Below are 16,061 nucleotides of genomic sequence, written 5' to 3'. Positions count from 1 at the left end.
TGGGTAGGAATTGTCTCTGTTGCCAAATTGTACTTTTCAAGTGGTTAGTACAGTGATCTGCCCACTGTAAGCGTTCAATAAATGTAATTGAATGAATGAATCCTCCTGGAGCCAGCCTGGGCACAATGCACTACTGATACCCATGAAGCCAGCGTCTTACTGGTCTCTCTGGAACCAGGGTCCTACTGGTCCCCTTAGGGTCATTCATTCATTCATTCAATGGTATTTATTAAGTGTTTACTGTGTGCACAGCACTGTACTAAGCACTTGGGAAAATACGATACAGTAATAAATAGTGTCATTCCCTGTTCACAACAAGCTTACAGTCTAGTGGGGGGGGGGGGGAGACATCACAAATAAATAAAATCATAGATATATATCATCATCATCATCATCATCATCAATCATATTTATTGAGTGCTTACTGTGTGCAGAGCACTGTACTAAGCGCTTTGGAAGTACAAATTGGCAACATATAGAAACAATCCCTACCCAACAGTGGGCTCACAGTCTAAAAGGGGGAGACAAAACCAAACATACTAACAAAATAAAATAGATAGAATAGATATGTACAAGGAAAATAAATAAATAAATAAATAAATAAATAAATAAATAAATAGAGTAATAAATATGTATAAACATGTAAGTGCTATGGGGCTGGGAAGGGGGAAGAGCAAAGGGAGCAAATAACAGTGATGCAGAAGGGAGTGGGAGATGAGGAAAAGTGGGGCTTAGTCTGGGAAGGCCCACAGACTGGATGTGGTCCACGAGTCAGTGATGAGACAGGTGGGACTGAGGTACAGTGAGAAGGGTAGCACTAGAAGAGCGAAGTATGCAAGCTGGTTTGTAGAAGGAGAGAAATGAGGTGAGGTAAGAGGGTCAGTGTCCTACTGGTCCCCCTGTAGCCAGCTCATCCTACTCTTCCCCCTGGGTCTAACATCCTACTGGTCTTCCTAGGACAAGCAATTTCTTCCTTAAGCCCTTAAACATGAAATTCCCCCATGGGAACCTGGGAACCGATTCCTAGACTTAGGAAGAGATCGCCCCTCCTTCCTCCTGCTGCTTTCCTTCTCTCAGTGCCTCCATCCTCCCTGGAACCCAGATGTCCTGGGAATATATTTTATTTATATGATTCTAATAACCATGTTTTAAAATTAAAGTTCATAAGGTTGTATTGCCTTCTGCTGAATAACAAACCAACCGATTACAAAGTTCAGGATATTGACTAGGAAAACTTGATAACCCACCCTCTTCCTTCATCTGCTCCTGTGAAAGATAAGTACTAATAAAATCCTTCACGGGTTTCTGAAGGGAGAATGGCCCAATCCGAAAGTGGTGAATGAACAGATTAGGATAGGAAGATGGAAAATCCTAAAGGAAACAGGAGGCTGAAAAGGAGACAGAAGAAGCCCACACACAAAATGAGGGAATTCCCGGCAGTCTTACCCGAGGTAATTGAGGGAATCTGTTAAATAGCACCTCAACAGAAATCAGTGGCTTTAAGACTATTTTAAACAAAGCTCTTTGATAATTTGAGGTTTATGAGATTAGAGGTTGAAAGCAAAGGAAATTAAGAGGGGAAGCATGTCATGATTGAAATATGGTGAAAACCAAATGTTAACAGCAGACTTGCAAATACAATAGGATATCAAAAATCCTGAGTATTTGAGAGATGGATGGACATTTCTTGATTTTTAAAAAAAAATTTCCAGGTGACTGGACAAGGTGTTCTCAAACAAGCACATATCTTATGTCACCAGTTCACTACCTTTCATAAATTCAGTCTCTCTCTCTCTCTCTCTCTCTCTCTCTCTCTCTCTCTCTCTCTCTCTCTCACACACACACACACTGTGGCTGCTGGAGAAATTGTTTAGGATTTTGATCCTTTCTCCAATTTCTCACATTCTTTTAGTAGTTTCCCAACTTCTGAAATTGCCAAAACTGTCAGCACTCCTACTCTCATCCATATAGATCCTATATATTACTTTGCCCCACCCTGGCACCATTTATGGCCCATTGAAATATTCATTTGACAGAAATACCTCAAAACCATCTACCACCCCAGTCACAATCACCCTTAGTCTTCCCTTACCCATTGCCTAAATATGCCCCCATCTTGTTGATTAAGAAATAGGACCACTGGCTTCCAAGGAATTCAAGTGGGAGAGAAAGAGACAAAGAGAGAGAGAGTGAGAGATAATGTAGAATGCATCAGTTCAGACACCAGGGTTCCAAATGGATCCTTGAAATATTTTTTGTTTCCTTCCCAGTGTGTGCACATCATTTCTTGAGGTCCTGCATGCCACACAAACGCCATGCTTTGGCCACGGAAACCAAATTCCACTAATTTTGAATGCCTCCAAGTTCTAAGTACTAACATATGCATCACCCGTTATATATTTACCAAAGTAAAAATCAATTCGTGTCCATTTAGGCTCTAATTACTTCAGAATTATTGCATTTCTAGCAAGAAAATACAGTCAGGGAAAGAGAGGCTCTACTGGCCCCTACTTAGACTTTGAGTACCATGTGGAAAAGAGACTGTATCTGACTTGAGAACCCAACTTATTCCACAGCACATAGATGGCCAGTCTAGAGACCCATATACCTGCTTTCTCCCAACTAGATTTGAATAGTGAGAACCTGAAGCAAAGTCATAAGTTAGGTCAGAAAATCAGCATTCAGTTGCAGGCCTGGGAAAGTGTGGGTAGGGAGGACAGCGCTTAGTACAGTGCTCTGCACACAGTAAGCGCTCAATAAATACGACTGAATGAATGAATGAATGACTAGTACTGCCTTGAATGAATGAGTGAATGAATGAATAAATTAGTGAATGAATGAGTGAGGGAGTGAATGAGGGAGTGGTTGAAAGAGGGAATGAGCAGCTGCTCGGTCACTGGTCTGCTGTGTGACCTTGGGCAAGTCAATTCACTTCTCTGTGCCTCAGTTACCTCATCTGTAAAATGGGAATTAAGATAGTGAGCCACAGGTGGGACGAGGATTGTTTCCAACCTGATTAGCTTGTATCTAACCCAGTGCTTACAACAGTGCTTGGCAGACAGTAAGCACTTAACAAATTCCATTATTTTTGTTTTTTTTAGGTCAGGGACTGTGTCCGACCTGACTGATTAGTATCTATCCCAGCACTTAATGCTTGACAAGTATGATTAAAAAAGGAGAATATTCTGCCAATAAAATCATGATTACAGAATGTTAGAATGTGTCTCATTCTAATCCACCTGGCTTCCAAACCTTCACTCACACCCTTCCTCCTACTTGGAATTCCCACCTACTGCAAATCCAAAACATCATAGCTATCCCATAGCTTCTGAAATCCCACTTCCTTCAGGAGGATTCCCTGAAGATCTTTCTTTTTCTCAGGTCATATCTTCCCATCTACCACATTTTCCCCCATAAACTGTGAGCTCATTATGGGCAGGGAATATATCCGCTAATTCTGTTGTATCGGACTCACCTAAGTGCTTAGTACAGTGCTCTGCGCATAGCAAGCACTCAATAAACATTGCATAAATACTCAAAAAATAAATACAGATAAGCCACATTTTCTCTCTTCAGTTTCACTATGCTTTAACTCTCATAGTCAAAGAGAGGTACACAGCACTCCTACACAACACTCCCCCAATTGAACCATTCCCAATTAAAGATCAGTGAGGTACTGAAGAGATTAGAAACATAAAAAACTAAAGCTAAATCACCAGCAAAAAAAATCATAAATACTTAATAAAATCATCAAAATCTAGCCCTTCCTTTCCTCCAAACTGCTACCACATTAATACAAGCACTCATCCTACCCCACCTTTATTATTTTCAGCCTCCTCACTGACCTCCCTGCCTCCCGTCTTTCCCCACTCCACTCCATTCTGCTACCCAAATCATTTTCCTTCAAAAATGTTCAGACCATGTTTCCCTACTCCTCAAGAACCCCCAGTGATTGCCCATCTACATACATATCAAACTTAAACTCCTCACCATTTGGCTTTAAAGCACTTAATAACCTTGTCCCCTCCTACCTCACCTCACTACTCTCCTTCTACAACCCAGCCCGCATACTTCATTCATCTAATGTTAACCTTCTCACCATACCTCCTCCAAGAAGACTTCCCTGATTAAGCCTTCCTCTCCTCCCACTCCATGCTGTGCCACTCTTACTTGCTCCTTCATTCACTTAACTTGCTCTTTCATTCATCCTCTCCCCCCCACCACAGCACATATGTATATATCTGTAATTTATCTAGTTATTCATTTATATTAATGTCCCCCTCTAGACTGTGAGGTTGGTGTGGGCATGAATGTGTCTGATGTTATATTGTACTCTTCTAAGCACTTGATACAGTGCTTTGTACACAGTAAGCACTCAATACAATTGAGTAAATGAACTGGGAGAGTATACTACAACATTAAACGGACATATTCTCTGTCCACACCAAGGGTCTTCATGGGACAGGAACTGTATCCGGCTTGATTAACTTGTATCCATCCCGGCACTTACTACAGCGCTTGGCACCTAATACAAACATAACAAATACCATTTTAATTGTTATTAATGGTGATGATGACTGTGGTATCTGTAAAGCACTTGCTATGTGCCAGGAACAGTACTAAGCACTGGGGTAGATACAAGCTAATCAGGTTGGTTACAGTCCATGTCCCACATAGAGCTCAGTCTTCATTCCCATTTTACAGGTGAGGGAACCGCGACACAGAGAATTAAAGTGGCATAGCGGATAGAGCACAGGCCTGGGAGTAAGAAGGTCATGGGTTCTAATCCTGACTCTGCCACTTGTCTACTGTGCAACCCTGGGCAAATCACTTCACTTATCTGTGCCTCAGTTACCTCATCTGTAAAATGAGGATTAAAACTGTGAGCCCCAGGTGGGACAGGGACTGTATCCAACCCCATTTGCTTGTATCCATCCCAGCACTTAGTCCGGTGCCTGGCACATAATAAGCGCTCAACAAATACCATTATTATTATTATTATTATTAAATGACTAAGCGTCTCTCTCTGACTCTTGAGAGAGGATAATTCAGTAGTTTGTAGACATGTCCCCTGCCCATAAAGAGCTTTAAAAAACATAAGTGCTTAATTCCATTAAAGTGTCAGGCACTGCACTAAGTGCTAGAATGGATACAAGGAAATCAAGTTGGACACAGTCCATTTTCCACGTGGGGCTCACAGGCTTAATCCCCATTTTACAGATGGAGTCTGAGGCACAGAGAAGCTATGGCATGTGCCCAAGGTCACACAGCTAGCTGACAAGAGGCTAAATATAGAGTTCTGCATATAGTAAGGTGCTGGATAAATTCCAGTGATGATGACTGATTAAGTGGAGGAGCCGGGATTAGAACCCAGGTCCTCTGATTCCTAGGTCCGTGCTCTTTCCTCTAGGCCATGCTAATTCCCAGTCTTTTCATCCTCTTCTTCCTCCATCTCTAATTTTCCCCATGTCTGATTTCCCTTGACACTTACTAGCTCCTTGCTGGATGGAATGACGTCTAACTCTATTGTATGCTCCTAAGGGACACGTACAGTGCTCTGCTCACCGCAGTGCTCATCTGAAAGATCGACTCCATCTGTCTCCTGCAGCCAATGGAAAGGATAGTGCAAATAATGTTCATCTGACTCTGGCCTCCCCAAACGAGAATTGGTCAAATTGAAAAAAGGGGGCTTGTTTGAATGTCACTGCTCCTGGTAGAACACAGATTCTCAGTCCTGAGGTCCGGTGTAGGAAAAACCTTCCAAATCATTTAAAGCCCAAACGGGAATTGGTCAAATCGAAAAAAGAGGGCTTGTTTGAATGTCACTGTTTCTGGTAGAACACAGATTCTCAGTCCTGAGGTTCTTTATGGGAAAAACCTTCCAAATCATTTAAAGCCCAAAGGGGAATTGGTCAAATTGAAAAAAGGGGGCTTGTTTGAATGTCACTGTTCCTGGTAGAACACAGATTCTCAGTCCCGAGGTCCTGTGTGGGGAAAATCTTCCAAATCATTTAAAGCTGAGAAACATCAACAATCAAAAAAATTAACACTAATCTCACAGCACTCTTAATGTCACGAAGCCCAGGGAAGCTCTCTAATTGGTAATTATCTGGGGAAGCTTTCCATTGATCAAATTCATGGAAACTAATAAGCATTATAGTTTTCAAGACTGCTATTGATGCAATGTTATATCAACATGAACACTGTGTTATTTTGAAAAGAAAGCAATAGAGCATATCTATTTGATGCTTATTTCACCATCCAACTCACAGTAGTTGAATGGACAATACATCTGGACAATTTTTTTTTATGGTACTTGTTAAGCTCTTACTATGTTCTAGGCACCATTCTAAGCACTAGGATAGATACAAAGTATTGAGGTTAGACACAGTCCCTGTCCCACCTGGGGCACACAAGTCTTAATCCCCATTTTCCAGATGAGGAAACCGAGTTCCAGACAAGTGAAGCGACTTGCCTAACGTCACACAGCAGACAAGTGGAGGATCTGGGATTAGAACCCAGATCCTTCTGAATCCTGGGCCCCTGCTCTTCCCACTAGGCCATGCTGCTTCTCTTGCCATTACATTTTAACTAGCATTACAAGTTTCCAATGCTTGGGGCTAGTGGGAGAACTGGGGAATTGTGACGATTTTCATTCTGCAAATTCTTAACCATTCGGGTCAGGGCCTGCCTGGAAGGAGGAAATGAAGGGTACAGAATCAGTCCTTAAATCAACAGAGGGAGGGTGGTAGGATTTGGAATTTTACTAGGAAAAAACAATTCCTATCATGCCTGTTTGCTTGCGAACTTCAACTCCCCTAGTTGGCTCTTAAGGGGCTGCGTTCTTTGTTTTATGACGCTACTACTTGGGTTGCATGAGGGACCAGTTTACCTTAGAGGGTTCAGAAGTTGGAATCCAAGAGCAACAGTCACCCCTGGGGAAGGGGAGGGCAGGTGAGATTCTTTAACTCTGAACTCATTTCTCTACAGGGCAGGGGTTTTTGAAGTTAAAAGTCTGCATTATTTGGGGAGTGATTGTGGAGTTCCATTTTTGGTTAATTTGGGTAAAATTTCAAGTTTTAGTTTGCTTCACTTTCTTCATGTATAGTCAGCTAAATGAAAAGTGTCTCTTTAATCCACCAATCAAATTTATTGAGCTCTGATTCCTCCACTTGCCTACTGTGTGACCACAGGCAATTCACATAGCACAGTACTAAACGCTTGGGAAAGTACACTAAAAAAGAGTTGGTAGACACATTTCCTGTTCACAACGAGCTTACAGCCTTGATTTAATGTTCCTCCACTCCTGGATTAGCCACACTGTGGAGAGAGCAGGGCCTTGCAAGGTGGATTTGAGACTCAGGGGCCCAGAGGTGGTAACAGAATAATATGAATAATAATAATAATTGTGGTATTTGCTAAGCACTTACTATATACTATATATAGTACTACACAGCACTTAGTACAGTGCTCTGCACACAGTAAGCGCTCAATAAATATGATTGATTGATTGATTACTATACTTACTATAAGCGCTTAATGTATGCCAGGCACTGTACTAAGTGCTGGAGGGGATACAAGCAAGTCAGGTTGGACACAGTCCCTGTCCCACGTGGAACTCATGGTCTCGATCCCCTTTTTACAGAAGAGGTAACTGAGGCACAGAGAAGTGAAGTGACTTGCCCAAGGTCACACAGCAGACAAGTATGATATAATAGAACATGCCTGTAGGCTCAACAGGGCTTGTGAGTGACAGTGAAGTCTTCAAGTAGTCAGTGGAAAGAGGAAGAGTATTGGTGCAAGGGGTTCTGTGGAGGAAACAGTAATAATAACAATCAATCAGCGGCACTGCTTGAGTGCTTACGGTGTGCTAAGTGCTTGGTAGAACATTACAAGAGTTGGTAGAACCAGTCCCTCCTCACAAGAATGATAATGATCACAAAGTGGTATCTTTGAAATGCTTACCATGTACCGAGCACTGCATTAAGCGCTGGGGTAAACTCAAGATCCCCTCTCAGGGTCGCACCTGGGGAGTTTCCAGTCCTCCACCAGTCTCAGCTACAGGAGGGAGAGTCAAGCAGAGGCCTATCCATTTCATTCCTAGCTTGGCCAAAGGCTAACGAGTGGAAGGCAATCTGCTACAAGTCAAAACTCACCCATGCTGGGCAGCAGCAGCTTGGGAGAGAATCAAGGGTGGAGACTCAAGTTTACTCAGTGGAAGGAGGCAATGGTAAACTAATTCTGTATTTTTACCAAGAAAACTCTATGGAGATGCTACCGGAACGATTGCAGATGGAAGTGGGGCACGCCGGAAGAGATGTGTCCATGGCGTCGCTATGGGATGGAGACGACTCGACAGCATGAGACAAACTCAAGATAATCGGGGTGGACACAGTCCCTGCCACAACTTGGGGCTCACATCTAAGAGGGCAGGGCCCTCTGCCAGAATGAAGCAGAGATTTGCCTCTGGGAAACCCCTCGGGGCTGAATGTCCTTTGAAACTTCGGGAGAAGCTGGCTGTCTGGGGCCACTGAAGTCAGAGGCCTGGGCCTACCTGGTTGCTTCAGCATGTCAATAATATAATAATAATGGTATTTGTTAAGCACTTACTATGTGACAGGCACTGTACTAAGCGCTGTGGGGGATACAAGCAAATCAGGTTGGACATAGTCCCTGTCCCATGTGGGGCTCATGGGACACCCCATTTCACAGATGAGGGAACTGAGTCCCAGAGAAATGAAGTGACTTGCCCAAGGTGACACAGCAGACAAGTGGCAGAGGCGGGATTAGAACCTTCTGATTCCCAGGCCTGTTGTCTAGCCACCTCACCATGTCAACCAGCTGCTTGAGTCCAAATGAGTCACATTTTCATCCTCAACTGAGTTGTCACGAGGCCTGTTCTCCAAACTTACATGCCATGCTTTACCCTCTTTCCTTAGATTACACAGTCACATCAATACACGGTATTTGATATATACATTTTTTACGATATTTGTTAACTGCTTACTATCAATCAACCAATCAATCAGTGGTATTTATTGAGTGCTTCCTATGTACAACACGCTGTACTAAGCATTTGTGAGAGAAAAAAAAACAGAATTAGCAGACACATTCCCTGCCCATAACCAGCTAAGTGCTGGAATAGGTACAAGCTATTCAGTTTGGACAAAGTCCTTGTCTCACACGGGACTTACAGCCATTATCCCCACTTGAGAGATGAGGTAACTGAGGCACAGAGAAGTTGCGTGACTTGCCTAAGTTCACACAGCAGACAAGTGGCAGAACTGGGGCTAGAAAACCCAGGACCTTCTAACTCCCAAGCCTGTGCTTTGTCCTGTAGGCCATGGTGCTTCTATTCACCCCATGCTGAATCTCATAGCACTTATGTACAGAGTGATTCAAAAAGCCTGGAACACTTTTAAAAATTTATTACTCAGTAACTAGGTTATATATGAACATTTGATATGCACCAAAATTGTAGTTACCCTTACATTTCTCAATTTTCCTAGCAACTTGGAGGAAATGAAGGACAGCATCGTAGTTGCTATTTCAACCATCATTGGAGATATGTTAGAAAATTCCTGGGATAAATTAGACTCCAGGATTTATATGTGCCGTGTGACACGAGGGATGCATATTGAGCATTTGGAAGATTAGAGAAGTAACTGATAGTTCCTTTGCAAATTGGTTTTGTCTACATGTTTATATTCAGTATAACCTCGTTGTTGAATCATAAATTTTTAAGTGTTCAATTCTATTGGAATCATCCTGTACAAAAATAAATCAATAGAATCATTTATTTGTATTAATTGCTGTCTATCTCTCTAGAGCCCCTCTCAGGATGGCAGCACTGGAGAGTTTCCAGTACTCTGCCAGCCTCGGCTATGGGAGGGAGAGTCAAGCAGAGACCTACCCTTTCCATTCCTAGCTTGGCCAGTGGCTAACGAGTGGAAAGCAATCTGCTACAAGTCAAAACTCCCCCGTGCTGGGCAGCAGTGGAAAGGGAGAGAGTCGAGGGTGGAGAGTCAAATTTATTATGAGGAAAGAGACAACGGTAAACCACTTCTGTATTTTTACCAAGAAAACTCTATGAATCCACTAACGGAAAGATTGCAGATGGAGAGTGGGGCGTTTTGGGCGAGATGTGTCCCTGGAGTCACTGTGGATAGGAGACAACTGGACAGTATAAGACAAGATCCCCTTAGATTGTAAGCTCGTTGTGGGCAGGGAACGTGTCTACCAACACTGTTACACTGAATGCTCCCAAACAGCAAATGCTCAATAAATACCACTGATCATAAACGATGATATAGTGGTGCACCTGGGCATGTAGTTGAAGGGGAGGGAGAGCTTTTATCCAAAGTGGGCACAAAGCGTCTTCTCCCCCAAGACCAAATGAAAGCACACAGGGGCGGGATAAAGCAATTGAACCTCCAGATACGGGTGAAGCCCTACCTTCTTGTCTGTTGTTTTTCCTCTTGAGCCATTTTTCCACCGTCTCTGCACTTACGCTTTCGGACACAAACTCATCCAGCACCTGGGGGTGAAGAGACAGATACGCCTTCACTTTTTCATCAGTCAGACCTGCAACAGAACAAAACAGAAGACACATATGTATATATGGACATTTTTAATGGTATTTGTAAAGTGCCTACTAGGTGCCAGACACTGTACTAAGCATTGAAAAAAAAACGAGTTAGGTTGGACACAGTTCCTGTCCCATGTGGGGCTCACAGTCTTAATTCCCATGAGAGCTCACCTCCTCCATGAGGCCTTCCCAGACTGAGCCCCCTTTTTCCTCTCCTCCTCCCCATCCCCCTCGTCCTACCTCCTTCCCCTCCTCACAGCACCTGTATATATGCTTGTACAGATTTATCACTCTGTTTATTTTACTTGTACATATTTACTGTTTTATTTATTTTGTTAATGATGTGCATTTAGCTTTAATTCTATTAGTTCTGACGACTTGACACCTGTCTACATGTTTTGTTTTGTTGTCTGTCTCCCCCTTCTAGACTGTGAGCCCGCTGTTGGGGAGGGACTGTCTCTATATGTTGCCGACTTGTACTTCCCAAGCGCTTAGTACAGTGCTCTGCACACAGTAAGCGCTCAATAAATACGACTGAATGAATGAGGGAACTGAGGCACAGAGAAGTGAAGTGACTTGTCCAAGGTCACACAGTAGACAACTGGCAATTGCAAGAGTGGAACCCAGGTTCTTCTGACTTCCAGTCCTGGGCTCCACCCATTAGGCCACACTGCTGCTCTTCGCCACTGTGGCCAGTCCCTCGGTGCGAATAGGGGGTGCCCGGAATATGACGAATGCCACCCACCCATAGGGATTTCCTCATTAATCGGGTGCCATGGCACAGTGCCAGCGGATGTTACAGAATGAGTATGGGTGAGCTCCAACTGAGACGTCATCCCTTTGGTAGTTTTCCATCATGCAAGTTTCGTTTCCTTTCCCCTCCCTTCTTGTCTCGGTGGAAAGCAGCAGAGATAGAAATGAGTCTGCCTACATGTTTTGTTTTGTTATCTTTCTCCCCCTTCTAGACTCTAAGCCCGCTGTTGGGTAGGGACCGTCTCTATATGTTGCCAACTTGTACTTCCCAAGCGCTTGGTACAGTGCTCTGCACACAGTAAGCGCTCAATAAATACAATTGAATGAACTGAATGAATATTTGGATAACGCATGTGAAGAGCTTTTTTATGACATTGGTTAAGAGTTTATTATGTGCCAGGTACATACTACTGGAGTGATAATAGTAATGATGATGGCATTTATGAAGCGCTTACTATGTGCAAAGCACTGTTCTAAGTGCTGGGGAGGTTACAAGGTGATCAGGTTGTCCCACGGGGGGCTCACAGTCTTAATCCCCATTTTACAGATGAGGTAACTGTAGATGAGTAGATACAAGCTAATGATGATGATGATGATGGTATTTTTTAAGCGCTTACTATGTGCCAAGCACTGTTGTAAGCGCTGGGGTAGATATAAGGTAATCAGGTTGTCAATCAATCAATCGTATTTATTGAGTGCTTACTGTGTACAGAGCACTGTACTAAGCGCTTGGGAAGTACAAGTTGGCAACATATAGAGACAGTCCCTACCCAACAGTGGGCTCACAGTCTAAAAGGGGGAGACATATGGGGCTCACACTCTTAACCCCCATTTTACAGATGAGGTACCTCAGGCACAGAGAAGTTAAGTGACTTGCCCACAGTCACACAGCAGACAAGTGGCGGAGCCGGGATTAGAACCCACTATCTCTGACTCCCAAGCCCGGGCTCTTTCCACTAACCATGTCCAATATGAGGCTCACATCTTAATCCCCAAGTTACAGATGAGGCAACTGAGGCAGAGGGAAGTGAGGTGATGTGGCCAAGCTCACTCGGCAGACCGGTGAAGGAACAGGGATTAGAACCCAGGTCCTGATGACTCCTATGCCTGGGCCCTAATCACTAGGCCATGCTGCTTCTCGAGGCCTTTGAGTCCTTGGAAAGGCATGTGCTCAGTGCTATGTGAGAGTGCAAAGCTTCTAGTTCAGTGTTTAGGGCCTCATAGGGAAAGCCCTCTCATGAAGTTCCTTGCCTCCCAAATGAACCGTTTCTTGTCAAAATTCTGAATACATTCGGCACTGAATTGTGGGGTTTATTATGGCATTTGTTAAGCTCTTACTAAGGTGTCAATCACTCTTCTAAGTGCTGGAGTAGATACAAGTTAATCAGACCAGATACAGTCCCTGTCCCACAAGAGGCTCACAGTCAAGTACGAGGGAGAAAAGGTACTGAAATCCCCATTTTATGGTTAAAGAAACTGTGACACAGAGAAGTAAAACGACCTGCCCAAGGTCATACAGCGGACGAGTGGTGAGTCAGGATTAGAACTCGGGTCTTCTGGCTCCCAGGCCTGGGCTCTATCCACTAAGCCATGCTGCTTCTCTGAGGCAGCCCTCTGCTGTCCTCTGATTCCTGCTCAGAAAGCATACTAAAATGTAAACTTCATCCACTGTACCCCACCACACCCCTCAGCCTCTTGCGTGGCAGAAAATTTCACCAGCAAGCTCTAATGGAAAGAATATGCATCTTGGAGTCAGAGGATGTGGGTTCCAATCCCAGCTCAACTGCATGTCTGCTGCGTGACCTTGGGCAAGTCACTTTACTTCTCTGGGCCCTAGTTCTCTCGTCCAGAAAATGGGGATTAAGTCTGTGTGCCCCACATGAGACAACCTGATTACCCTGTATCTACCCCAGCGCTTAGAACAGTGCTTGGCACTTAATAAGTGCTTAACAAATACCATACTTATCATTATTATTATTATTCTCTGGGCCCCAGTTCCCTCATCTGGAAAATGGGAACTGGAATCTGAGCTCCATGTGGGACAGGGACTGTGTCCAATCTGATGACCTTGTATCTACCCCAGCGCTTAGAACAGTGCATGACACATAGTAAGCGCTTAACAAATATGTCAATTATTATCATTATTATTATGGTCCATTCAGAACTGTCAGATCATTTCGTCCCTGACCCCTGGCATGCTCAGCCACTGGGCCATGAAATCCCTCAATCCTGCAAACCCTGGCCCGACTTGGTGTAGAGGACACAGTGTGGCTCGAAGCAAGCATCTCCTAATGATTCATTCACAAAAGAGTGAACAGTGGTGAAACAGTTCTTTCATCAGGGCTGTCTCCTTCTGGCAGTGTCCATGGAATCCACAGCCCTCCCCCTCTGGTGAAGAAGAGGGGAAATAATAATAGCAATGATTAGAGCATTTACTCAGTGCTTATTATGTGCCCGGGCACTGTACTAAGCCCTGTGTTAGATACAAGATAATCAGGTCGGACAGAATCCTTGGAACTCCCAGTCTAATCACCGTTTTGCAGATGAGGAAACTGAGGCACCGAGAATTAAACTGACTTGCCCAAGGTCTCACACCAGACAAACGGCAGAGACAAGATGAGAGGCCAGGTCCTGGCTCTATCCTCTAGGCCACGCTGCTCCTAAGTTTGTGTTCTCAGACATAATAATAATAACAACAGTAATGATGATGGCATTTGTTAAGAACTTACTATGTACCAAGAATTGTTCTAAGCGCAGGAGGGGGATAGAAGATAATCAGGTTATCCCACTTGGGGCTCACAGTCTTGATCCCTATTTTACAGATGAGTTAACTGAGGCACAGAGAAGTTAAGTGACTTGCCCAATGTCACACAGCTGACAAGTGGCAGAGCTGGGATTAGAACCCATGTCCTCTGACTCCCAAGCTGGGGTTCTTTCCAATTAGCCACGCTGCTTCATAAGAAATCTGTTGTAGCAATCGTGAATCACAGCCATAGTTTGTGTGGAGTTTATCATCTATATTACAGTCCAATTTATTTGGTCTAAAAAATGGAAAACAACCAATGAGTCAATCAACCAATGGTTATTTATTGAGTGCTTACTGTGTGCAGAGCACTGTAGCAAACACTTGGGTGAATACAATAAATACAATAAATGATCAGGAGAACAAAGCCTGGTCTCTCACTACTGCTGCTCACCCTGGGCCACACTCCAGACATTTTCAGCACTGCATCAGTTAAGCGGTCAGTCATTCAGTCCATCTTATTTACTGAGCTCTTGATACGTGCAGAGCAGTGTACTAAGAGTTTGGGAGAGTATTACATAACAACAAACAGACACATTCCCTGACCACAGTGACCTTACAGTCTAGAGGGGGAGACAGACGTTAATATGAATGAATAAGTGACAGATATGTATATAAGTGTTGTGGGACTTGGTGGTGGGGTGATGAATAAAGGGAGCAAGTCAAAGTAATGCAGAAGGGAGTGGGAGAAGAGGAAAGGAAGGCTTAGTCAGGGAAGGCTTCTTGGAGGAGATGTGCCTTCAGTAAGGCTTTGAAGTGGGGGAGAGTAATTTTCTATCAGATACGAAGAGGGAGGGCATTCCAGGCCAGAGGCAGGATGTGGGCGAGAGGTCGGCGGTGAGATAGATGTGAACAAGGTACAGTGAGAGGTAGATAAGAACAAGGTACAGTGAGAGGCTTAGCATTAGAGGAGTCAATTGTGTGGGCTGGGTTGTAGTAAGAGAGTTGTGAGGTGAGGCAGGAGGGGCTTGTTTTGCCTGTCTTTTGCATCAGTAGACCCTAATCATGAAAATGACCCCTCCAATGGGCCAGGCAATTTGGAGGGGGTGGGTAGAGAAGATAGAGACAGAGAGAGACAGAGACAGTGTCTCTCTTCTCTTGGTCCTCCATTTCTTTTTCTCTCCTGGTCTCTGGCTGTCTTTAACTTTCTAGTGTTCCTCTGTCTAATCTTTCTCCCAGCCTCATCCTGTGCCTATTCCAGCCCCTGCCCTCTTGGGGCTCCCCAAACTATGGTATCTCTGATCTTAATATAAGTCATTACTTCCTCTCCACCCCTAAAGGAATTTAGCAGGGAAAAATTCCCACCCAAAGTTTTTACTTTTGCTTGATGAAACAGAATCCCATTGAAGGTTTCAGATTAGCTTTCGTAAAAGTTTAATGGGGACAGAGTAAAGAAAGATACTGCTCTCTAATCCAAAACTACCACACTAATTTCCTCCAAAGCAAAATTATCTTTAAAAGCTTTTCTACATTACAAAGCAAGGAAGTAAAATTGAGCAACCATCTTTTTGTTTTTTTCTATGCCCATCCTTTGAAACTTCCAGGTCAGAGAGTTGACCCCGTAGTCAAAAAGGATTATCTGACCCTCATTATCAATTGGCAAATGAGCTGCAGTACGACCATCTGCACCTCTAGCCTTTAGCTGTCAAAAGAAATCCTCAACAGCCTTTCTCGATTTGCTTTTCTGCCTAGAAAACCAGCTGTGGAAGCAAGCTGCCTCTTCCCCTTCCCTCCCTCTAGGAATGAGGAGAGGAGCTCTTTGTACTTAAGATGTGGGGATTCCTGCTTACTTGCCTTCGTGCCAAGAGATTGCTTGGCATACACATCCCCTCCAACAAGCACTGAAAGGTTTGGAGGGAAGAACTGCATATGGCATGGGTTGGGAGAATGAATTGCTTCGGCGAGGGGTACCTTCTG

General features: G+C 43.9%; 1 protein-coding gene and 2 non-coding genes across 8 annotated transcripts in view; 2 read left to right on the top strand and 1 right to left on the bottom strand.

The window, feature by feature from the left end:
- Positions 1-16,061, bottom strand: part of PDE10A (phosphodiesterase 10A) — a 596,079-nt gene that overhangs the window by 151,888 nt on the left and 428,130 nt on the right. For all 6 annotated transcript variants that reach the window (XM_038769179.1, XM_038769195.1, XM_038769187.1 and 3 more), the window contains exon 2: positions 10,456-10,584. In XM_038769179.1, coding sequence (XP_038625107.1) covers positions 10,456-10,584 — 129 coding nt within the window. The remainder of the gene's footprint in view (positions 1-10,455; positions 10,585-16,061) is intronic.
- LOC119925102 lies at positions 8,009-8,146 on the top strand. The gene has a single exon (XR_005449771.1). It is a non-coding gene; the product is annotated as a small nucleolar RNA SNORA7 (small nucleolar RNA).
- On the top strand, positions 9,831-9,970 carry LOC119925119. Its single transcript, XR_005449787.1, has one exon. It is a non-coding gene; the product is annotated as a small nucleolar RNA SNORA7 (small nucleolar RNA).

This window comes from Tachyglossus aculeatus, chromosome 2 (assembly GCF_015852505.1).
Source record: "Tachyglossus aculeatus isolate mTacAcu1 chromosome 2, mTacAcu1.pri, whole genome shotgun sequence".
In the NCBI taxonomy this organism is placed as follows: Eukaryota; Metazoa; Chordata; class Mammalia; order Monotremata; family Tachyglossidae; genus Tachyglossus; species Tachyglossus aculeatus.
This window is presented reverse-complemented; position numbering and strand designations above follow the sequence as displayed.